Below are 25437 nucleotides of genomic sequence, written 5' to 3'. Positions count from 1 at the left end.
CTTATTCCAAATGAGGCCACCATAATATACAGGAATATCATTTATACGATGTTTAGCTCCTTGCAGTGTGAATAGTCTTTTTGAGGCATTACTTAAAGGGATCACATAAAACAGCTTGGTTATGGTGTTACTACCAGTGGAAAGTACCAGACTTGAATATAGGTAAAAAAATAGATGGAATGATAATGTAGAATCATTATCTAACAAAATACTGTTAATGGTTCTATGCTTCAAGGTAATAGACTTATTTCTCAATGTATAGATATGAACATGTGAAATAATTTTTGTTTTTTTTTTTTTTTTAAAGTTTGTTTTTGCAAGATTTTGCTCTCAAGAAAATTGTTCTGCTAACCTACAAGTTTCTGGAAAACTTGCATTTCCCAAGTAAGTTGAATGTGATTTCATTTAGTTTTAGTTAAGGCAGAGAGGGCAGGGTCTACAGAAAGATACCCCAAGTTTAACAGCAGATGATAAAACCAGCTCTTTTCCAGGGATGGGATGACAGTTTCTACTTATGGTGGCATAAAAGCATAAATAAACCATTTCAAACTTATCTTTAGAAATCAGCTAACTATTTGTTGTTCTTGTTGATGTTAATATTGGCCAGAATCCTTTTGGAGAGGTATGTAAGTGGATTTATGTCTGTGAGAATTAGGCTAGACTGCAAGATCTGTAAATATTATAGAATTGTTGTTACATTATTACATATGGAAGCCAGCAGAGTGACAGGTGCACATTTCGACTGATGTATATTGGTCCTGTGGTGCAGTGGGATATTGACTATGGAGTGCCAGTACATATGTGCCAGTACATATGGGAAAGACACTGATTAGATCAATCATGTATAGAATTGATCAAAAAACAGAGGGGGGGAACCCCACACACTTGATACATATTTTGGGCAGACTGAGATTTACATAAATAGGTTTTCTGCCATCACATCTGGATTAGCCTTGAAAACAAGTGTAAAACATTGTATTATCTATGAATTGTTAATTTATTTTTTCTTAACAGCCTTATCTTCTTTATCCATGTACAGCATGATGACATTTTTAAGTAAAGTGATTCCTTCATTTAAAAGGAGCTGCTAAATTCTTTTCTGCTTAAGAAAATTAGATAGCACTGATTGTGTAGCATTACAATCTTATGCTTTATCTACCCATATAGTTCCTCACTTTGCATGAGACAAATATTTTTATATTTGTCTACATACACACATCAACACATGCCAATTGAATAATAACAATAAATTATGATTACAAGTGAAAAACTCTAGTTCAGCTTTCTCCCATTCCCAGATGTTCTACTGGTGATTGATTATATGCTTTCCCATACTCCATACTGAAAAGCCCCCCAACTCACCCCCGTCCATTCATTGCATCCTGTTCCCAAAGCAAAATGCAGTAACATTGAAAGTAAAAGGCACCAATTATTTAAATATAAAGAAAAAACTTGAGAGCAAAGTGTAAGCCTGCAATCTAACCACTGAAATGTTAACATTTGCATTTATCTCTTTAATATGAAACTTAGCTGCTTATGTGGTGCTTTTACCTTCTGTTGCCTGCCTAAGTGCCAACTTTTCTCCCCAAGGTGTTCAGTGACTAATGTGTTGGTCTCCAGCCAGAATATTTGATAAATGTCTATTTCAAGGCAGCTCTTCTACAAGTCTTAATTAAACTTTAATGTCAAATTGAAGTTTACTTATAAATCCTCTTAGGTACCTTTTGCTTGTTAACGTGATTAGGGAACACTAGGTGGAACATAAGATAGACAAGTTCACTCATGTGCACAAGTCCTGCTGTATATTAACCTTGATGGAAAGTTGAAAGGCAAGAGCCTTTGCACAGCATAAGGTTATTATAAAAGCAGCATTAAACACTTGGCAGTGTGCTTCAAAATAGTAGAAATGGAACTCACAGACAAAGAAGGCATTCATTGCTACTGCCATGTGACTAGGCAACAGGAGTTAAACATAAAAAGTATAACAGGGGAATTTGAAGAGGCAGAGAAGAATTAAAATAGTGACTGTTTTGTCTGGCCAAGATAGCTGACCATTAGTAGCACAATATATGTGCTGTTCCTTGCTTTGCAGGATTTATTATCTTTAAGTTTATAAAGATACACAAGGATTCCACAAGGGCAGAAATGCAGTCTCCAAGACAGTTCCCTAGTTCCGGAACTGTCACACACCCTGACATTACAACATTCCCCACTGCAAAGTTGAAAAATCACAATGATTCATTAAGATTGGATAGACAGAAGCTTCTCCAAACAAAGATTTACACTATTATAAAAAGACCTTTGAAAGTCCATGCTGAATAGGGATGGAGAAAACCCTCCCTTCTCCCACCCATCCTACTCGAATGGTCATTTATGCTGGAGTGAGTATAACCAATTTGCATTTTAAATATCCAAAGTGCAGTCACTATTGAGAAGTGACTGGAAAGTGAAACTAAGGGCCTGAACAGACAGGCCAAAATAAAGCTGCTTCAGGTCACTGGAGGTATGCTGTTTAAATGCTGCATGCGTCCTAAGACACTGGAAGCCACGCCAAAACCACGCTCCAGTCCTAAGGACTGGAGCACAGCTTTGGCACAGCTTCTGGCCTCTTAAGATGTGTGTGTCATTTAAACAGCATACCTCTAAAGTGACCCAAAGCAACTTTATTTTGACCTGTCTGTTCGGGCCCTCAGTGAAGCTTACAGCTGAGACAGACTGATAGAAGAGCGCTCAGAGGTTGAAGATTAAACTAAATGGCAATTTGGACTGGAAATAAAAGTCACCGTCCCCAAGATTTAAACAATTAAAAAGTCTAGATGGAAGCCAAATTTTAGAAAAGGAGAAATAAATATGGTCTCCAACGCTGGAACTTAAACAAAGTGATTTACATGACATTATAAGCATGACCACTAGAAATATGTCCAGAGTTGGGCTAGATGAAGCTGATCCTTTGATAGTTAAAATTAAAGTCTTAATATCTAAGTTGTCTAACCAGGTTTTAGATCTGAACAAACAGGTAACAAAAAGTAATAGGAATTTAGAGAAGAAACTGGATTTAGAAATTACACATCAAGAGATTAGAAATAACAGGACAAGTAAATCATTTTAAAAACCTTGCTGAAAAACAATTAAGAGAAATTACACTGTTATTTTAGAATCTAAAAACAATTGCACACAAACATGAACAGGAGATCTCTGATAATTTGAAGGAATGAACATTTTAGTTCAGGATTTGGAAAAGTCACAGGCTATAATTATGATGATTGAGTTAAAACTAAAGGAAACACAGAAAGTTAAGAGCTGTTCCAGAAGGCCTGTCTGACAAACAGTCTTAAATGCTGTGGTGTTTCCTACAAACAGTTCTTGTGAAGAATTTGAAAGGATGGTAGAAGGAATATATAGGCAAAACTCTGTTTATGCACAGAGGGGAAAGAATTCCAGGAGATTTGATAATTTGTCTTCTACATGGAAACATCAGAGATGACATGTTGAGTGTACACTTTAAGAAGAAGCTTAAAATAAATGAGAATTAAATAATTTTGTTTAAAGAAATTCTTGAAATAATGCTGAAAAAATGTAGAGAGCAAAAAAAACTTATTGGAAGTGTTCAGGGGAAAAATATTTTGCTGGATAGTCCCAGAGGGTTTGATAACCACTGATGCAGATTAAAAAATATGTGATTAACTGTGTGGAGAGAGTGAGCAAAATGTTCAAAATGTTGAAGAAGATATTTTGCCAAAGACAATGACCAAACACATGACTCGTGGAGATTTATAGGTTTGCTGGCATCAGGTCTGGATGATCCTCCACATCCAGACCCATTTGTTTGAAGTGCTCCATGCCTTGGTGGGAAAGAGCATTGGCAAGCCCATTGTCCAATCCAGCTGCATGGAGTACTGTAAAAAGGATAACATGCCAAAGACAATGACCAAACATATGACTCATGGAGATCTAGAGGACAAGGAATTAATGACCTTCCTTGTCCTCTAAATCCATATTATTACACTGGAAGTGAACAGAGGAATTGACCAACTCTTCTGCCTAGATCTGAATGGCCACAACAATTGTAAAAAAAAAAACCAACTCTAGAAACGTTAGATCTGACAACAAATTTGCTTCAAACACTCCTCAGGTTGAAGACATTGCATACCAATGTCCATGAAAATATACCACAAAATCTATAGAAACTGCAGCTTCTGAAGACACCTTTAAGGCATCTCTCATTTTATCCATATCTCCAAAAAGAAACCCCATTGAAGGTGGCAAGAATGCTTGTCAGATTTAGTCCCTTGGGTCTTCCATGCATAATTCTAATCTTACGATGGTTCTTATTATTCCACATATAATGTCACAGAATTGCTGTGCAAGGTACCACAGCCCTACATGGAAAATTTAAATGAAAATTTAAATTCTTTATGTGTAGCCTTCCTGTGCCTCATAAATTTACAAACCCTCTCCCTCAAATTCCCAAGTTTCACCTTTGGGAATCTACATTGCTGTTCTCAATAGCAAAGAAAACCAAAGAAAGATTTAGTCCTTCAGTCTTCTCAGGGGCTGTGGGTATACCCAACTCACACATCAAGAAGTACAAAACTCTCTTATAAAAAAGAGCACTGTCCTGTTCCTGGCAGTCCTATAAATGAACAAAAAAAATTATAAATAATAAATAATCCTTTCTTCCTGGACCTAAGCTTAAGGGTCCATTTAAGAAACGTACTGAAATTTTCAAATGTAGTACTGAACAATGCACAGGAGAAGCCTGGTTCATGTAAAAGAAGCCTAGCGAGACCCCAACCTGATGGAAAGATCCAGTGGGGCCTACCCCAGCCAGTTTCTCTTTCCATGTATATGGTTGGAATCTATGTTGTACAGTTTTGAGCATCATTCTGTTTGCGTGGGAGATCACTACTATGGTTGTATAGTTGGTGTAGTCTTTTGTGTCTCCTTTTTTGTGGATGGTGTTGTATATTGATCATTTCCAATCTTATTGGCCATCATTTTGTTTTCCATGTCTGTTGACATACATTAGTTATTTGGCCTACTGGCGGTTTTGCAACTGACTCCCCAACCCTCACCAATCACACAGTGGGAAAGCCTGCACAGCTGCCCAGTACATGATTGCACAGACAGGAGCATGCGGTTGCTCAGTAAGGATGCCTGACCAGTTTGCCTGGCCCCTCACTCCTGGATCAGATTATAAGAGAGGATGCCAAATTCATTCACTCACCCACTCAATCATGGAATACAAAAAGCCACAGACAAATCCAAGGTGACAATGAACCACTATCTGCTCTGTCCTTTGAGTCATCGTCCAAAGAGGAAGGGCAGAGGAGTGGATGGAGCTTATAAACCCATAGCTCTGCCACCAAATGCCTAGTGTCATGGCTTATTGTGCCTGATGTCATTTACGCTGGCTTTTCTTCCATTTGAAGCCAGCAAAAATGGATCTCCCTCAACAGCACCTTAGTGGTCTGGATCCGTATTAGCAGAGCAATAATGATGGAGATAACTGTACCACATGTAAAATATTATTTTTGTGGGTTAAGACTTCCAGAATCTCCAAGGCAGCATGAGCTGGGTAAAACTGCAATTTAAATAATGTTTTTTAAATAAAAAAGATTAAAAAATAATTCTCAGAAGGAACATCTTTAACATACAAGTCGTGTGTATTTACTTGAGGTAAGAGACTTATTTCACAAGGGACTTCTTAATCGTCTTTGTATAAAGGCTGCACTTAGTACATGTTTAAGTGGAACTTGAGCTTAGAGGAAACCCCAAATTTCTTTTCTTTCTGAATAAATTGTGTTTTGCTTTGTTTCTTTAGATACAACAAACCTAAATTGAAATCTATATTCATTTCATATAGGCCCCATGAGAAGAAATCCTACCTTGCAGTCGGAAATATGAAAACATTAATGTTAAATGTCACCCTATACAATTCTGGTGATGATGCCTATCAAACTGCACTCCATATACAGCTCCCTAAAGGGCTTTATTTCACCAAAATTCTAGACCAGGTAAGAAGTGAATTTATTTTTTCTAAAAACAGATGACTCATATACTTCATACCTCCTTGAGCACATAAGTGTAAATAAATGAGCAGATATAACATTAGAAATTTTGTAATATTTTACTGCTCTTTCTCCTGCAACAATCCCCAGACAAAAAAAGTATGTAATTAAAGTAAAAAAAGTATTTTAATGTTCTTTTGTACATTTTGTAAAACATACACTGTTTATTGTTTCTAAATTTTCTTTGCCTTTGTCCCAGGAAGAAACACAGATACATTGTGAAGTGTCAGAAAAGGAAAGTCATGGAGTGAGATTGGACTGCAGTGTAGGATATTTATACGTAGATCACCTATCAAAGGTAAACTTAATGACAAAACCATTCTTTTTTCCTTAAACAAATCCCAGCCTTTCCTCATTTACATCAAGGAATACACAGATAGTGTAGGATGGAGAAGCCCAAGCATGTTCATTGTGCAAGAGTATAAATCCTTACCCTTCTTTATTAAAACCAGCATTGAAGCCTGGGATTGTGTTGGTTCACCATCATTTGTTTTGGCCCATGTTTTGCAATACCTCGATCTCTGTGTCAGTACAGCTTTGCATAGAAATAAAATGAAGAGCACGTTTTGATGTCAGAAAGAAGCATTTGTTGCTGCAGTGGATGCCCAGCATATGGGGTCATGCTAGCATATGTAGTATTGGGGGAGGGGGTATTTTCTTTTTTGCTACAAATCAAAAAAGTATTTGGAATGGATGTAGCAACAAAGAGGCAACCAGAATGAAGGTACATACAACCAGAGATCCAAACGAAGTTATTATGAAGTGATTCCTATTATATTCCGTAGCGTCCTGCACTCAGGATATGTATCAAAAATTAGGCTGATTATTACATGAGTTACAAAGGCAACATATTGATTTGAACATTAATAATATAATTTCTATTGATGTTAATAGAATAATCTATAAATATGTTTTCTAATAAAGATTAATTTAATCTTAACATATTTCATTTGCTCTACAGATGGATTTTACTTTTGTGTTGGATGCAAGCTCTCTTAGCAGGGCAGGAGATGACCTCAGCATCAGTATTAATACAACTTGGTAAAATTATTGCCTAAATCTTGGATTAATATTGTCTTACATTTGAAAGACATAACAGGGAATTGTGGAAGAAGTTCCTCAATGTAGGAAAGTGTAAATTACTTAGTCTGCAGATGCCCCACAGAAAGCAAAGAGAGTGGTTTGGTTTGGTTTAGTTTAGTTTGGAAAAATGTGCTGAACTCTTCTAACAGATGAACTGAAAGTGAGACTAAACTTACTTATCTCTGGCTAGACCACACTATCCCCTAGAGGAATCAAGAAGTAGAGAGACCTTGGAGCATCTTTGAGGCTAACTCAAAGAAACAAGTTGGTAGCATGAACTTTTGTAGATGCATCTGAGGAATTAGACTTAAGTCTACAAAAGCTCATGCTGCCAACTTCTTTCTTTCAGTTAGTCTCAAAGGTGCTACAAGATCTTTCTACATACAGATTCAACTGCACAGATTTCTAAGAATATTTGCAGTTTGGGACTTCCTATAGAAAATTTGTATATGGTTGTTTTAGTTAAAAAAAAACAGAATTTTCTTCACAGAAAAAGAATATTATTTTTGTGCATAAAGTGCTCATGTGTGAATTTTGTGTTGTCCAGGTCCCCAGTTGCTGCATTTTCTGTGGATAAACATTATTTTCTGTGCATAAAATGTTTCCTCTGCACAGAAATGTTGCTTCTGTGCAAAATAACTACATGCAAATTTTCCACATAATAATTGCAAAGATTCTCATCAGTCCAGGAGCCTATTCACACTACACAATTACACTGCTTTGATTGCAGTTTAACTGTCATGGTTGTATCCTGTGGAATCCTGGGATTTGTAGTTTAGGGAGAAGTGCTTAGAGATTCTCAGCCAGGGAGTGCTACTGTCTCACCAAACTACAAATCCCAAGATTCTGTAGTATGCAGCCATGATACCTAAGGTGGAATCATAGTTATAATAACTGTGTACTGTGGAAAGGCCTCTGGATTTGTCTGATCATGGTTTCTTAGCGCTCAAGAATCAAGTGTTTCAACCATTTTTCAAATATTTTGAATATTCTTTCCACTCCTAATTAGTTATATTGTGTACAAAATGCTAACCAAGTATGAACTGTATGTATCTTAGTTCACTGTAATGCTCTGTTGATGTTTTATTTTCTTCCATAGCGAAAATGAACTGAACCATGATCTTCTGTTGGATAACAGCTTAACTTTGGTTTTACCTCAGAAGCATGAAGTTGAGCTGAATGCTCATGGGTAAGCTAGTGGAAATTTACATCTGGCAAGCTGGCTATGAAACAGAAAGCTGCATACATACACAAAATGCTAATTAAGGCGCGTTACAGATGCTCCGAAGGGACATGCTAGGGTTAGGAAGGGGCATGTTAGGGTTGAGAAGGGCCATCACTTCCTGATGCCCCTCAATCCTAATACGGACCGAGTCCGTACAAAATGGCGGCGCCCGTCCACACGGGGGCCGCCATTTTGATGTCACGGACGCACAGTGTCCGGACGTCGCGCAGCGGAAGTGACACCGTGAGTGTGCGACTAGAGCCTCGCAGCACCACTTCTGGGTCGCAGAAAGAAGTGCCATTTCGGCGCTTCTTTCTGGCTGCGCCCAGGAACCACGCGGTTTGGCCGCTGCGGTTCCCGGACGCAACAACTGGTGGCGGCGGCGGCAGAGCACCCTTCTTGGGCGCTCTGTAACGCGCCTAAGTATGAACTGTATGTATCCTATTTCATTTTAATGCTCTGTGACACTTATCTTCATTTCAGCAAGCTTGATCTCAGGATTTTGAGAATTCTAATATGGTAGAAGCTATTGTTTTAATGGACTGCATACCTCTTGGTGTGGCTCTATGGAAAGACACTAAAATTTTACAAATAAGTACAACTCTAACAAGATAGTTGGATTGCAACCAAAGTTCATACACTGGACTCCATAAGAGGAACAACCCACCCCTTATTGAACCTTAAAGGGGTAGATGATGAGGCTTATTTGGTTAAGCATGGTATCTGAAATTGATTTTAAAATGTGTTGTGCAAATTACATAGTTAAAACTTTTTAATTCTGTATAGAGTAGACTACTAAGAAAATATAAAGTATTTTTAAAAGTTTCTTTTTAACTTCTATTCCTTGTAATGACATTTCATGGTTTAAACATTTGTAAAAAAGGGGCTTAGTATACTGAGATAATTAAGAGATGGAGGCATGGATACATGTGGTACACAATAGATTCAGACAGCAGGCATCAGGAGGGGTGGATTTGTTAGCATTTGAAATATAAGGGTGCCCCAGTGCATAAAACATACAATTTGCATGCTAAAGTCCTCAGGATCCGTTCCTGGTGAAGAGGCCTTGCCTAGAACCCTGGAGAGTCTAGTTAGCATAGATGGTGCTGGGCCAGCTAGATCAGTGATCTGACTCAATATAAAGCAGTGTTTGGTGTTTCTGGAATGGATGAGATTGATTTTGCCTGCATCACAGAGGATGCTATTGTGATTTATGATCAAGCTGCTTGTATGTTTGATTCGTTCTTCTTTTCTGTTGATATATAATGTTAACAATCTTCTTAGAACTATGCAAAATTATAAGTAGAGGAAGCAATGAGTGGATGTACAAATTACTAATTAAATTATATTTTCTATCCTTTTCTTTGGAAAAACACTGTTTTTAGGTCTGTTACACCAACATCATTTGTCTATGGACCCATTGATGAAAATTCACCTGTTACTTGCATGAAGGAGACAATCAACTTCACTTTCCATGTAAGAGGTGATTCTTTCAGAGTTTTCCTTTATCACTGCCTTTTGAAAAAGCAAATTTCAGTCAAAGCGATACTTAAAATGGACAATGCATAAGGAGTTTGTTTTTTCCTTGATAGACAGCTTATCTGTTTTCAATTATGCCGTTATACTCTTTACACAGGAATGTTGGAATATCTCTTATTAAAGCAGGGGTTCTTAACCTTTTTTGTGCCATGGATCTCTTTGGGAATCTGATGAAGGCTATGGACCTCTTCTCAGAATATTGGTGGGTCCATAGGCTTAACCCCCTTGTCTAGCAGGTAATAATTCAAGTAATGTCAAAGTAGTGATGAACATAAATTAAATTTCAATAACCATAAGATGGATGTGAAAATATCTGTGATTTCTATTGGTGACAGAGTAACACGTACTGTTACTACTGCTAAAATTTGTTGCCTACATTTGTAATTGAAGGAAATGCTAAATTTCAGTTGGAAAGGTTAATGAAAATGAATATTTTTTTTTCCTCATTCAAGTTTCATACATCCATGGGCCCCAGGTGAAGAACCCCTGCCCTAAAATAAACACATTTCTTTCAATATTACTTGTTATATCACAGTTGCTCTCTAAGAATCACAGAAAAAGAATGCTAGCTTACAATATTTTAGTTTCAAGTACTTTAATGAATAGAATAGACAGATTTGCTTGCAAACATCCCTTTTTAATAATAATAATAATATTATTTATTTATTTATTTATGTCCCCGCCTCTCCCGAATGGTTCGAGGTGGGATTACAACCCATAAATACATACAAGAACACATCAATAAAATACAATAAAAATAATTACATTAAAACTAGCTCATTGTCATACAGCAATACAATACAATTATACAGTGATCAGAAAGTGGAACACTATTTCTTACACAAGGTCAGGTGGATAAGCTCGCCAGAAGAGTCTTAAGTTCCCTCCTGAAGGTTTCCAAGGAGGTAATAAGATGGATCTCTTCCAGGAGACTATTCCATAATTTTGGAGCAGCCGCAGTGAAAGCTCTTTGGAAAGTCATTACAAATCTGGTTCATTGATGTTCTAATAGATTCTTCCCAGTTGTTCTGAGAGTGTGGTTTGGATTATGTAGGGAGAGATGTTCCCACAAGTAACTTGGACCCAAGCCATGCAGGGCTTTAAAGGTAACGACCAATACCTTGTATTGCACCTGGAAGCTAATTGGCAGCCAGTGAAGAGATTTTAAAACAGGTGTTATGTGGTTAAACCTGGATGAACCGGTGACCAATCTGCCTGCCACATTTTGAACCAATTGAAGTTTCTGAACTTGGTACAAGGGTAGCCCCATGTAGAGCGCATTACAGAAGTCAAGATGAGAGATTACCAATGCATGTACCACTGCTTTTGGTCCTTTTGGTCCAGGTAGGGACACAGTTGGCGTAATGGGTGGCTGAATGTTTTGGCTCCCTGATTTTCATCTTTTAACAATAATCTCACCTCTTTGAATTTGGAGACTGGGGAGATGAGAAACTGAGGAATGGTTAGCACCTGAGATTATTTCTACTGATATGTTATCTGATCATTTTGAAATTCAAATTTACTGAGTTCCTGGTGCAATTATGATAACAAAGGCTATTTTAAAATAAACTAAAATATTAGATATATTGGCCTTAAAATATATACCTTTACAGATCTTTAAAATACATTAATGTTTTAGTGTTCCAAAGTAATAAAATATCAGAAACCTTTTTTCTTAGGGCCTGAGCAGACAAGCCAGGATAACATGGGCTGAGCCTGTGCTAGCCTGCCTGTGGTGTTCACCCAGGTTAGTCCCTGGGTTGGTGTGGGGACAGACAGGTGTTTACACATCTGTCCCACACTGATCCAGGACCTAGGGCTGCTCCTTACCTTGCCAGCCTGCAAACCATCCAAGATGCCCATACTGAAATGGTATGCCTGGCTGCAGGTGCCCCGTTTCCACGTCAGATGAGGCAATTGGGGGTGGGGGGAAAGCTTCTCAGATGGTTCACATAGGGCAACTGGGGTTCTTAAATGATTTTCATTGTGCAACCAGGGACAGATTATTTGTATGCTGGCAAGATAAGGAGCATGGGGAGGGGGCTATCTGAACAACACCACGCTAGGGAAAGCTGGGCCATTTGGCCTGTACGGACAACCCCATAGATTTCAAAGTTTTGAAGAGAGGGTTATCTCACTACACTATCTGTGAGTTTGGAAAGAACATTCTGGTTTGAATTCAAATTTGGGAGATGCTTTATCCATAAATATTGTGTGTTTTATTCCCAAGGTCAGTAATCCTGGTCTAAGCTTGGCTCCTGCTGTAGACTTGATGATACAGATTCCCAATTCTTTTGTACCAAGGGAAAACGTGCTGTTTAATGTCCTGGATGTCAAGGTAATACTTATTCCTCATTCATAATTCGTGTTATAGCATTTTATATTTTCTGTATGTTAACTTTCTGCAGAGAACAGTTGTCAAAACTAGAAGCTGTAACTGAGAGATTGTCAAATGCAATCCTAGACAAATGATGGGCAAAGTAGTAGTGGTAGAGAGCTTCAGTTTCAGAGACTGATGGGAACACATTTCTATGGGCAAGCTGAAAGATCAAAATCATGGAGCTGTTTGGAGAAGGGATGGTAGGGATTAGGAAATACAGATTAGAATAAACTAAGTGAACAGAAATGAGTATAGAAGCAGAAATCAGGGGTTTTGCTTGCTAAGGAGTTGCTCAGACTGAAAAGTAGCAATATGATTTTATGGAAGAAATAAAGGTGGATGTTCCCAACTGAGTGGGAAGTGTTCAGCCTTGAGATGATTCCTAACTGGTCTGAAATACTTACTATTTCTTCTTTCAACCTCGTGTATGGACTGGCACAAGTTGAGTGAGCCCACAGGGTTCCTGGTGCAAGTGCTGCAGTGACTAATGGTAACAAATGTATTTCAGTGTTAAAACTATTGTCCAAGGAGCCATAACATGATGGTTTAGGGACACAATGCTTCAGCTTCACAGCCATCCCATAAAAAGGGGGGATGGGAGCATAGGATAGGATTAGGAGAAAGGCCCTACATAGAACTGGAAGACAATAGTGCTGTATCAAAAATGAAATGTCGGTTTCATATGTGTGTTCAGTGTGGATAGAGCTCCTGCACCACGCAAGACTTTTAAAGATATTTTTGGTGCTACAAGTGTGTTTGTGGTGGCTACAAGCCATTATTTTCTGATCCTATTTAGGTCTTTGCTCATCTCTGTAAGCTGTTAACTGTATAAGTCCCAGTTCAGGCTGAGAAGAATCCCTCCCTAGGTGCTCTGCCCTCATTATCTCTCACAGCAAAGAGCCCCATATGTAACAGCTGGATTGGGCTTACTTTTCTTTATAAACCTGTGCTCCTTCATACCCAAGCAAAATTGAAAACTACCTCTGTTCACTATTTTCTCCCTGACTAAGTTTTAATAGAACAAGCTTTCTTTACATTCTGGGTATATTTCTAATTAAATGTGTTTAGAAGAATAGTGCATGCTCTAGAAATGTCTGCTTTCCCCATTAGATGAAAACCACATGAAATTGTGCTTTTCTCATTTTTAGACAACCGATGGACAGTGTATTTACAAAAATTATACACGAGACTGTACTTTACCAGAAAAAAATGAAAACATGCTGCAAGATTTTATTACATTCCTTACCAAGCTTGACAAGAGGCTGCTGGTAATCTCTCTACATCATTCAAAATATTTTTTACAAATCTTTTTAAAATAATGTTTAAAATTAAACATAGAGTGGTTTAGTTTGAAATAAATGTAGATTGGTCACATGGTACTAAAATAGCAATGAGACTGAACATTCTGATTAGACTATCTTTTTAATTTGTACCTTTTAAATATGTGTGTGTGTGTGTGTGTGTGTGTGTGTGTGTGATTACAAAGAAAGGAGAAAGGATATGAAGGTGGGATAGTTATATACATTAATATAATCTGACCAGATTTCCAGAAACACATTTTCTTGAATGTGCCATCTATAAAATATATATCATGAGTAGCTACAAAGCAATGAGATCACCTGGCCATTGAATAATAGACAATGTATGTTTATCTTTCCAACCTTGGAGTAGAAGTCTTTTGGCAACAGCAAGAGCAAACAGAATCCAAGCGCTTGGGACATTATTTAAATTCAGTTTCACGGGGATATAATTTATAAGAATATGTACATCCACAAATGCCAAAGATTTACAGAAAATGGATACATTGTGATACAGCCAAAGAAAAAGGGATAATGACTGAACACAGCAACAACACATGACACCGGGAGGCATAATCTATATTATACAGTGGTCCCTTCTTTTACGCGGGGGATCTGTTTCGGACTCCCCCCCCACATAAAAGAAATTCCGCCTATGCTTGAGCCCCAATAGAAGATATACTGTATTGTAAACATTGATTTGAAGTAGACAATTTCATTCTAAAGAGATATAATGGTGCCCAGCATTAACCCAATATCATTTTTTTCTGAACCAAAAAATAATTTTAAATTTAAATTTAAACGTTAAAGTTTAAAAGATAATGAGATATTGAAGCTTGGAAAGTTTTCTATTGGTTGATTTGTATAGGACAGCCTAAATCTCCATTCCACTCAACTATAATTTGAGTAACAGGAAATTGAATACTTTCAAACAATATAGATAAACTGGATTTGTTGATTTCAGTGTCTCTAAGGTTACAACAGGAGTGTCTGAGGCACACAGAGCTGATGATCTGTTTATAGAGACTAAAAGGTGCTGCACTTATAAATATTGTAAAAATTTTTTGTCAGAGCTGACAAAAATAATGTCTTTGGGCCCTTGCTGGCTCTACTGCTGACGTGTCTATATCTGAGGTCATGCCTGCAGACTTCAACTTCACCTTAGACTTCACCAATTTCAGTGATGTCCAGAAATATTAGTTATTTGGACATAATAGTTCGTCATGATAAAAGTTAATTTGTCTGATTTGCTTGCTGAAATATATCTTGATTAGAACAGGTGATTGAAGCCTACCGTAAGTTCTTTGAAATTGTAATGACTGTTCACAGAACATTTGCTAACAGTGTTAATTTTTTTAATGAAATTAGTAGCTATACATAGCAGTGGCGTCACTAGGAGATCTGGTGGTGCTGCCTGCACCAGATGACACCCCAGAGGAGGGTGACACCTAGTTGGGCCCTCCTTCATGCGTGTTGCATCCCCATGCTCCCCCCCCCCCGCTCCCCCCCCATGCATCATCCCATCCTTTTCTTCATCAGGAAACAGACAGGGTGGCATGGGGGAGGGAGCATGGAAGCCCCACCCCCTGCACCAGGTGAAACCTGGTGTAGGGATATCACTGATCCATTGTAGCTTCTTATATCTCTATATATATATTCTTTTTTTCTGCAGTACTGTATGAAAGAGGATCCATTCTGTTTGCAAATACTTTGCAACTTTGGAGACATGGAAAGTGGAAAAGAAGTAACTGTTCAAATTAATCTAGAAGCAACTCCTTCACTGTTACACATGGTAAATATTTTAATCACTGGACTATCGTATTGGAATGCATGTCATGAATGCATGTCTCTGACCATGGGGTGCTTCAGTTAGGGCAAAATCAAGGCAGCTTTGTCCTTTTATTTTCCACTGCTTTCAGTAGCAGAAAGTTTAAGTGCACGCCTTTAACTGTCCTTGAAATCTGTGGCTGTGGAAAGTACTTACTATGAGTTAAACATGTCCCAAATACATCCCATTTCTTAATCCCAACCAAATATTCCATTTTATGGTTTCATTTAATCCATCCTGTAGTATTTGTTTTTAGTCAGTGTTCCATATCTTTTTTAAAAACAGGATGAAGCTTCTACACTTATATTTGAAATAAAGGGGAAAGTTTCAGCAGATCAAAACCCGAAAGTAATTGAACTGTATAAGGGCAAGCAAACAGCATATGTAAGTATTTTTAAACAAAAGGACATTATTTGGAACACTGCTTGAATATTTCCGTTAATCACCACACAAAACAAAATCATATTTTAGGTTTCTTTTGTTCACTGTGTACTCGCTTGATGAATTATACAGTTGACCCAAGACATTGGCAAGATGATATAAGAAACTGTCAAACTGTAGCTGCAAACTCTTCAGTATGAAGAACTTGGCATCACATCCCAATATTAGTTCTTAACACAAAATAAAACAAATATCAGAAGGAGAAATACCCATTAATGATGTGTAAACTGGTGACTGGGAATCATGCAGTGGAACAGGGAGTAGGTTAGTCATGCAGTTATTCTGGTTCACCACTGCAGAAGCCACCTTTGACCTCCTTTGATTTTCTCCTGAGATTGTCCCATCTAGTGTGCGCAGGAAGTACCAATTATTAGCTTATTAATAAGATGCATCAGTTCTGTGGCAGCACGTCCCACTGTCTTTAGTGGACTGTGTATGTTACATTGCTAAATATGCTGATGAATTTGATACACATTGTAGATATTATAGTGGAAGCCAAATTTAACTGCATCTTATCTTGGTGGTTTAATGTCTGTTAATTAACCTCAAACAATAAGCACACCTAGAAGAACTGCTGCTGAAATAAAGGATGCTCAACACCCATAAGACCACCATTAATGGAGGTGGTTGGAAGGCAGCCATAAAACACAGGTTCAAACCTTAATTTTGCTTCTATGGGAAATATGATAAGATTCTCTCAGGAATGGTTCTAAAGCTATGTCATGTCTGTTCATACTGTGCTTATTATGTGTACCTTATTTTATGCAGGTCATTCTAGAAGGACTTCATAACCAAAAGACAAAAACAAGTGTTTCATTGCTCTTTATTGGAATAGGTTCAATAATTGGAATTATTTTGCTCTTGCTTCTTGCATTTCTTTTATGGAAGGTAATCACTTTATTCCCTATATTTATATTTTTGTTTTTTGCCTTTACAGTTATGTCAATATAATGGAAAAAGTTGTTCTTAATTTTTGTTTCATTTTTTCAAAGATGAATAATATGCCAGTAATGTATAATAGTACACAGAGGTGTGAAATTTGGGGGTCTCTACTCATGTGATTTGGGGAGGAGAAAATATTTAAAAGGAGATAAAATATTTTATGTCCAGAAAATATTTCTAGTTTTATGTCCAAAAATAAGGAGCCCCTCAAAGGGATAAAATGGAGCTAGTACTCAGTTTTTGTAAAAGTAAAACTTCTTAACCAGTGAGAACTTTCCTCACAATACTGCTCTTGTGGTGGACAAAAATAACTGAGGAAGAGTAGATTTTGAGTCTTTGTGGTGGAACCTGGGTTCCTTCTAAAAGTTTGGTTGTTGTTATGTGCCTTCCACTCCAACTTATGCCAACTCTATCACAGGGGTTTCTTGGCAATATTTTTTCAGAGAGGGTTTGCCATTGCCATCCTGAGGCTGAATGTGTGTGACATGCCCAGGGCCACCCAGTAGGTTTCTAAAAATAATTTGAGCCCTGATCTCCTGTAGTCCTAATTCAAGACAGAAACCCATCTAGTTCCATCTGTATAATAACCCACTCAATAGCAAGATCACATGATACCAGGTCCTGGTTTTTGGACTAGCGATAGATGGGCTTGTGGGAGCCAAGTATAATACAGATTTTATTTTGGTTACTAGGCCAATTTTTTTCTGAATTATAAACATCACCCAATTTACAAAATCATTGGTATTTGTAAAGTTGGTGTGTGAAATATTTTTTCCCCACCAGTAGTGGTGGAAGATGCCCAATGGCCACCCTGGCTTCCTAATGTACAGAAGCAAGCCAGACAGAACTTGGCACTGGGTCTATGTCTCTTAACAGTGCAGCCCTGCTGCTTCAAAGAGTGTGGTAAATGTGGTTTAAAATAGCAGACATCTGGACAGTTCAGTCCATTTTGTCTTTGTCTTCTTCTAAAAGCAGACACACTGACTAACAGGTGGAGGTGGTTTAATTCCCCTCCCTTATCAATATGAGTACTTCTGGAAAAAGGCTTTGTATATTAACAGATCAATTATGACCTAAGTGATCTCTCCATATCTGTGGGTCTGCACTATGGTGAAGTGGACATCTTCCAAAGAAATGGCATCCTTTCTATAAATGTATTTCAAAGTTAAATATGTGCTAAGAAAAAGAAGTGAGACAGAAGTTTATACTTGAGTTCAGTGACAGCTAGTGGTTTTGGGGTCAGTTACACAGTGAATTATCTCCTTGTTTTAGTCTTAAGCTCCAAGGTTCTGAATTCTAAGCCATCCCCACCCCAATATGCAGCACACCTTGCATAGCTTCTGAGATTCACCTGAGGGAGATTCATCATCACAGTGGCATGGAAATCACCAGCTGACACCTATTGTCATTACTAGGTACAATTCGGATGAAGTTCAGCACATTTATTTTAACTTAAAAGCTTAAATTTCTTTCCTTACATTTAAACAAATCAATGAATGTGAAAAGGGTTTGCATTTAGATAGATTGTAGCTGTTTTTGTGTTTCATTTTAACAAGATTATGTGCTTGCCAACATTTCAGTTATTTCTATTTCAGGTTGGTTTCTTTAAGAGAAAATACAAACTTCTTCCTCAAGAACAAAATGGAAGAGAAAGTTGGAGCTTTGTAAACAGCAACCAAAATGATACCACTGATGACTGAGGATTTTCCTACTTAATAAAGACATTTTATCAAAGGCACTAACTGCAAGAATCAACAAACCCATCAATGTTCCTCATATAGGGCAGAGTGGAAGACTAACTGCATCTTCATCAATTTCGTACCATGCAGTTGATAGAATGTCTGAAGAATAATCATGAAGATGTGATTGTTTCTGGTTTGAAGCACAAAGAAAAAGAATGAGTTTTAACACTAGGGAGGAACTATTTTTGCTAAAAGAAAGAATTTGACAAGGAATATAGTATTAATTATACTTGAACTTAAGCGTACATTACCTCATAGCCATTGAAATCAGTTAAATATTGCAGATAACGATGTAATGAGCTGATATGAGACATAGGAATGAAAACAATATTTATTATTTTTCTAGCCATACAAGCAACATGAGCCAAGATCCTGCCTTGGGAGACAAATGTATATCATATAGTGGCACCTCCTGATTCTAGCCCTTAAAGTCTAACTTGTAAGCAACATGTTTCCATATTGTTGAAGAATGGCGGAATGAAAGTGGGGAAATATGTGCAAATAGATTTCCAAGGGTCCTTGCAAGCTGTCTGCAGGTGATAGCAATACAAGTACATTAATGGCTGCAGTACAGGCATTTAACCACTGCACCACAGGGGCTTCCTTAATTATGAGCTTACAGCATGTCAGGTTACAAGAAAACAAATAGATACATCTCTGCTCATCCCTTCCCTCTTCAACAACATGCAAATAATAGACATGGTTCTGTACAACTTACTATTTTAAGTTTTAGGGAAGGGAATTTGGTTATTGTATGGTCCGAACAGAATTCTAACCTTTGCAACAATAAAGTGAAGTTATGGTGGCATCTAACAAGATGCCAGCCATGTTTGAATATTTTGATATATGGAAACTTTTCCATGTACAAGAGAATTGGCATTCCCAAATATATATCTGTATGACATCTCAGATGAAACTGGCATTCATATAATTACAGTGTCATCTTTTTCTTCTTGAGAAGCCTGTGAAAGCAGTTTTTCCCCCTTTTCTCTAGAGCCAATGGGAGTTTTTTAGTGCTGCACATTCCACTCCCTCCAGAAAACAGTGGTTTGGATCCTAATGTTTTCCTTTATAATGCAAAAAGTTTCTGTTTACAAAAGAAAAGCCACGCTCACAAAAGATTCCCTTTCGTGAGCAGAAGTGAAGCTTTAGCCCTGTTCAAATGTAACACTGCCAAATTTGAGCACTCCAGAGCACAATTCCAGGGTTCTAAATTGCATAGGGAACCTACCTGGCTAGAAAAGTCTTCCGTCATAGACATTTATCCCCAATGTATGTGGAGCATGATAAGCACTGGCTGATGTGAGAGTGTGGCACAAGAACTATTTTCCTTCTGACTTCCTTTTACATTAAACGTTGAAACAGAGTGCTCAAATAGGGCTTTTAGCACCATGCTCTGGAACTCTTTTTTATTCAGTGTATTCCTCCAGCCGGATGCTCTGTCTCTGTGTTGGAACCTCCCTTTCCCTAGGAACCTCATATGTTTACGAAAAGGCATACATTCCGCTTAATGTATTTATTTTCAAAGCTCAGTCAAAAGCAAATGTATATAAGAACAATGTGCTATTATTTTTGGAACAAAAGATTATGTTTTAACAATGATATAGTTTAAGGTTTTCTAGAGAAGGGTGCAAGGAAAAGGTGATATAACTGCACTTTAACCCCCAAATCATATTTGAAGAGGAGTGGTTTGTGTTGCCACAAATACCTCAAAAGTTTATATTATTAAAGATTCCAAAATATAGTATAAAATCATCTGGATTTATATTTTAGCAAATAAAACAATGTTATATTAAACATTTGGAAAATTCCCAGTGTTTCCCTGAAAAATGAGGAGCTTGTACACTTGTATGGACCATGAATTCTATCTGGAAGCAATTAAATTTGGATATCAATTAAAATATTGTGCCACTTAAAAGAAATGGTTCCATGCAATAGGTTGGTTCCAAACTTAGGGGCATGAAAATAGGCTGGAGAAAGGGGATTTCCTCATTGCTGTTTTCTCCTTCTAGCTCCCTGGGAATGCTGCACAGATGTAAGTTAGAGGGAGAGATTCCTGAAAGTGTGGTGGAGGAATCTGTTGTTAGCAGAACCATTCTGGCAACAGAAGGCAGATCCTAGATCAGTAGCAGGTCTTCAGAGTCCAAAAAGATAATAATTACCTTTTTATTTGGTATTTGTAATACTGTTCTGATGGTGCTAAAATATTATATTTGTATTGGTGGTCACATTGAAATACATATTGCATAAGTAATGATATCAAGTCTGGCTTTGCCTTGAAGATTAAATTATGTAACTACTATCATGGTGCCAAATATTTACAAAAGTTTTCATTTTCTCATATAGAGCCACAATTCAAAGTATAAGGTTCTGCATCTGACAGTCACTTTTGCTTTAAACTGCAAACTGATGCTGGTATAAACTGTAAAAATAAAAGTATTTACATTCTTTTACAAATATCTACATTCTTTAAAAAATCTATATTCTTTAAAAATACTTATTCTGAAGAGGGGGGCAGCAGATGTAAAGGATTTAGAAGGAGACTTTCTTTCTGTCTTTCTGGGAAATGACTGGGAAACCTTGTCCATCTATTGGAGACCACCAAAAGATTTATCAGTAGATCCTGACCTGCTTTCTATTTATCCAACGTACAAATTTTCCTCCTGAGCAGATCTGACTGAGGAAAGATTGCCTTCTTGCAGAAGCAATAAAAGAGGAAATATGCTCTTTACATAGGCTACAACAGATTTGTTTTCTTCCAAGCCATGCACTAGACTAGTGTATACCAGTCTTTCTCAGTCTGGGGTTCCCCACATGTTTTTAGATTACAATTCCCATAACCACCAGCCAGTGTGGCTATTGTCGGTGATTACAGAAGTTCAAGTTTGGTATCTTCTGAAAACTATAGGTTGGGAAAGGCATTCTCAATCCACTGGGCTGCATGTGTTGTGTCATATTTTATTTTTAAAGACATCAAACAAAAAACAGCATTTACAACTGTTAGCTGTTTCAGGGAGGGAGTTGGAGGGGCTCACTCATACTCTTTGTTCCTTGTCAAACTAGTGATTAGTATGGTGTGTGCAGGCAGACATGTACAGGGGCGTGTTGTACCTGTACCAAAACACGTAGTAACTGGGAGATTCCTGAAATTCCAGAGTAATTCTAAGAAACTGAACTTGTATTGAGTGAAGTAGAATCTTCAGATGGAGCTTCTTAACTATAATACTAAAAGAGTTTTAAAACATTTCTTGAAAAAGCCTAGTCACTAAAAACACTCTCCAGTTGTCGTTTATTAGGAGTTAAAGTTACATCAATTAAGATGTTTTTTAATGTTTTTATTTTATTATACCCTTTAAACTATATATATATATATATTTTTTCATTGCAAAATATTTTTGAGCACTGAAATGGTTTTCATCTCTACTAAATATTCATTTTATTTCTTTATCATATTGGAATAGTTTTTTGAATGAATTGCCAATGAAATGAGTAAAGATTCATAGTGTTCAGTGTAGAACATCCTCTTCAACTACTGAATTCTTCTGGCTGACATACTATCCACTGGGAAGCTTCATTATACAGGTGGGTTTCAGTTTAGACCACTTTATCTTATATGACGGAATACTCAAGACAGGAACATGATTTAGTTGGAAAATTGATCATCTCTTTTCATAAATGTCTTCTAAATACAGCTGCATGATTCTTTTGGATTATCCACGATATTAACGTTCTCTCCATATAGCTTAATTAATTGGGGATGTACCCTAAAAATGGGGAAAGAATAAAGAAGAACTATTACCAGTATAGTTTTACTATAACATTTTATCGAAGCACTTATTTGCATGTAAAATCCACTTCACAGAAGATAGCTAAAGTAATCACCCCATTTACCTACCTACAATACCTTCCTAGACAATACAGGACCACTTTATTCCTTGGAGTACTTGCATGTCATATAACTCATGCAAAAACAATTTTTGAGACTCTCCCACTTTCAGAATCTCTATCATTACTGGAGTTTCTAAGAGTGGGAATCTGTAACATGTATGGGGGTCTAAAGAGAAGATGATATGGTAGAAGTGTGCTAATCATGTTAATCTGGAGTCAGACACCAGAATCCTATAGGTGGCTTATACTGGTCTACCTCCCAAATACAATACTATAAACATGGGCAGGTGGGTGCCTCCAAGATACACCCCAAGAGCCAATCAGTAGCAAGGGGGCAGACCTGTAGTTGACAGCTTCTGTCACACTTGCAGGAGGGGGAGAAACCATCGCTCCCTAGGTCAAGCATGTAACTCTGCTTGTGGTGAATTATTTTATCCTAGTATAATTACTAGATCCCAGCCAGTAATCCAATACCAACTAGAGGAAGACATCTGGCTGGGGTGGGTGAGAATCCTTAATGGGCTGGTGGGTAGCCCCCATGTTTCTGCTGCCATTTGCTCTACAGTATTGTTATATGCTTTCAAGTCATTTCCAATTTATGGCAACCCAAAGACCAACCTATCATGGGGTTTCCTTGGCAAGATTGGTTCAGAGATGGTTTACTATTATTGCCTTCCCCTGAGGCTGAAAGCAGGTGACTTGTTTGAGGTCACCCAGTGGGTTTCATGGCCAAGCTGGAAACTGAACCCAGTTCTCCAGAGTTATAGGCCAAAACTCAAACCCCTATGCCACATTGGCTCCACTGCAGAGAGGATCAATGGGGGAAAATGGTACTGTTTTATGTATCTTCTGACCTATAATATCTATCTGAGGTCCTACCGCTCTCTGGCTTGTGCACTCACTGGAACAGAAGCAAAGGGTTTAGATAAGTTAAGATGGCCTTAGGTAAGCTTTGTTAGTATTAAAAGCAAAATCTTAACATACACCATACAAAACCTATGCTAAAACCAAATGAACCAGTGGCATTATGGACCAGATGGCAACCACTAAAAATCAAATATTAATACATTTTCTCCTACCGAACATGAATTTCTGATGCCCATTCCAATAAATCTCCATCTATATTCCACGGATAGCTCCTTTTTTCGGGATCTACAGAATTCAAATTGTTATCAGTGGTGTTCTCCTTTTGGGTTCTTAGATGGACTTTTACTTCTTCAACAATGTAAGTTTCAATAAAGGGGAAACTGAACTAAATACCAAAAGAAAAGAAGATAAACAATTAAGAATAAAACACTTAAAAAAAAGATCTAAGTATCCTGTTATTTTATTTCAGGGCTTGTGAAATAAATACAGGCCTGTGATTTCATTTATCTTATAATAATCCCAATGACCCAAGAGTAAAAAGTTGCCAGAGAATTATTTGACCTGACAAGATAAAACTAGTACAACAATCTTCTAATTTCACCCTTTTCTGATTTTTCTATTCTTAAGAAAATTAGAGAATACTCCTAAAAGCTATGGCCTAGGATTGAAAGTACCATTATTTTTCAAGTGTAATAGTTCTATAATTGAAAGGTTTCTAAGTAATAATGTTTGGAATCAAATAGTCGGATTCTGGTCTAGACAAAGCCCACTGAAAGCAATGGAATTTAAATTGACCATGAATAACTTGAAGACCTACCAATTTTAATGGTTCTTCTCTAGATATTTCCAAAATCTGAATTCAAACTATTGTACTTCATCTGCCACAAATGACTTCAAAGAGATTCCGATTTTTTCAAATGTAAAATGAGTTATGTACATATGGTTACTTGAGTACATATGGTTACTTGAGTACAGTTCTAAAAATCCAGAGTGGTGAGGCAAACAAGAGGCAAACCAATTTAAAAGAGGAAAAAACAATTTTTAACAAGAGAGCCATGTTAGTCTGTTTCATTATAAAAAGAGAGAAAGAAGAACAAACCATTTTTTACAGCATAATTTTCTATGGACTTTAGCCCATTGCATCTGAAGATATGGTCTGCAGCTCATGTAAACATATCCTGAAATGAATCTTAAATATGTCACAAAGGCGGGTTACAGACTGCCACTTACGATGTGCTCCGTGCGTGCTAGGGTTAGGAAGGGGCGTGTTAGGGTTAGGAAGAGTCGCCCCTTCCTAACCGGCCCTGGCGCCAACACACGCGGAGCGCGTCGTAAATGGCGGCGCCCATCCACATGGGCGCCGCCATTTTGACATCTTGGACTCATAGCATCCAGACGTGTCATGGCGGAAGTGACGCTGCGAGGGCGGCACCACTTCCGCGTTTTGAAAAGAAGCGCCATTTCGGCACTCCTTTTTCGCTGCGCCGGGAAGCCTCGCGGTCTGGCCACTGGGGCTTCCCTCCACAGCAAATGGTGGCTGCGGGAGAACGGCTGCTTGAGGGCGATCTGTAACAGGCCAAAATTCCTTTTTCCATTCCCCTCAAAAGAAAGGATTCTCAAAAAACAGTGTAACAGCAGGAGATCTGCTGCAAATGGTATCACCATGAGGTCTTTTAGTCTACACAACTATAGCACCATTATGTCATCTTACAAGTGCTATGCATCCATCCCATGGAATCCTGGGACTGGCAGTGAAGGAAGAAGACATTTAGAAACCACAGCCAAGGAATTTTCCTCTGGTGCCACTAAGCTTTGTGTATGTGTATGTGTGAAAGAGTTAAAGCTTTGTAAATGTATTGCACTGCTTGCCACTATATCTTTTGTGTGCTCAATTTACAGATGTGAATATTAAAAATCCTAGGGGGAAAATGCCAGGAGTCTCTATTTGCTCCAATCTCAATGCAGTTTACATTTAAAAACAGAATTTATTTTTTACAATCAGTTTAGCAGCTTTACACTGTAGTAGATCCTATGTATAAGCACCGTATATAACTAAACCACAACAGATGGACGGAAATAGGCTAATCGGTATTAGTCTGATTGGTGATTTTCAAAAATCAGATAAAAGTGGGC

The 25437-nt window shown here is 37.6% G+C and overlaps 2 protein-coding genes across 5 annotated transcripts in view; one reads left to right on the top strand and one right to left on the bottom strand.

Moving 5' to 3' along the window:
- ITGA4 (integrin subunit alpha 4) overlaps positions 1-21002 on the top strand; it is a 59822-nt gene extending 38820 nt beyond the window's left edge. The window contains exons 17-28 of one of the 2 annotated variants that reach the window (XM_042455344.1): positions 308-384; positions 5867-6017; positions 6271-6369; positions 7033-7112; positions 8254-8343; positions 9765-9855; positions 12149-12256; positions 13447-13566; positions 15269-15388; positions 15710-15808; positions 16634-16753; positions 18403-21002. In XM_042455344.1, coding sequence (XP_042311278.1) covers positions 308-384; positions 5867-6017; positions 6271-6369; positions 7033-7112; positions 8254-8343; positions 9765-9855; positions 12149-12256; positions 13447-13566; positions 15269-15388; positions 15710-15808; positions 16634-16753; positions 18403-18507 — 1260 coding nt within the window. In that variant the 3' untranslated portion in view covers positions 18508-21002. Of the gene's footprint in view, positions 1-307; positions 385-5866; positions 6018-6270; positions 6370-7032; positions 7113-8253; positions 8344-9764; positions 9863-12148; positions 12257-13446; positions 13567-15268; positions 15389-15709; positions 15809-16633; positions 16754-18402 lie in introns of those variants that run through there. The other variant, XR_006102538.1, reaches the window with a different exon arrangement.
- A 549-nt stretch (positions 21003-21551) lies between these two features.
- CERKL (ceramide kinase like) overlaps positions 21552-25437 on the bottom strand; it is a 52706-nt gene continuing 48820 nt past the window's right edge. For all 3 annotated transcript variants that reach the window (XM_042455362.1, XM_042455369.1, XM_042455379.1), the window contains 2 exons: positions 23517-23689; positions 21552-22313 (listed from right to left, as the gene is read on the bottom strand). In XM_042455362.1, the coding sequence (XP_042311296.1) occupies positions 22232-22313; positions 23517-23689 (255 nt within the window). In that variant the 3' untranslated portion in view covers positions 21552-22231. The remainder of the gene's footprint in view (positions 22314-23516; positions 23690-25437) is intronic.

Source organism: Sceloporus undulatus, chromosome 1 (assembly GCF_019175285.1).
Source record: "Sceloporus undulatus isolate JIND9_A2432 ecotype Alabama chromosome 1, SceUnd_v1.1, whole genome shotgun sequence".
In the NCBI taxonomy this organism is placed as follows: Eukaryota; Metazoa; Chordata; class Lepidosauria; order Squamata; family Phrynosomatidae; genus Sceloporus; species Sceloporus undulatus.
This window is presented reverse-complemented; position numbering and strand designations above follow the sequence as displayed.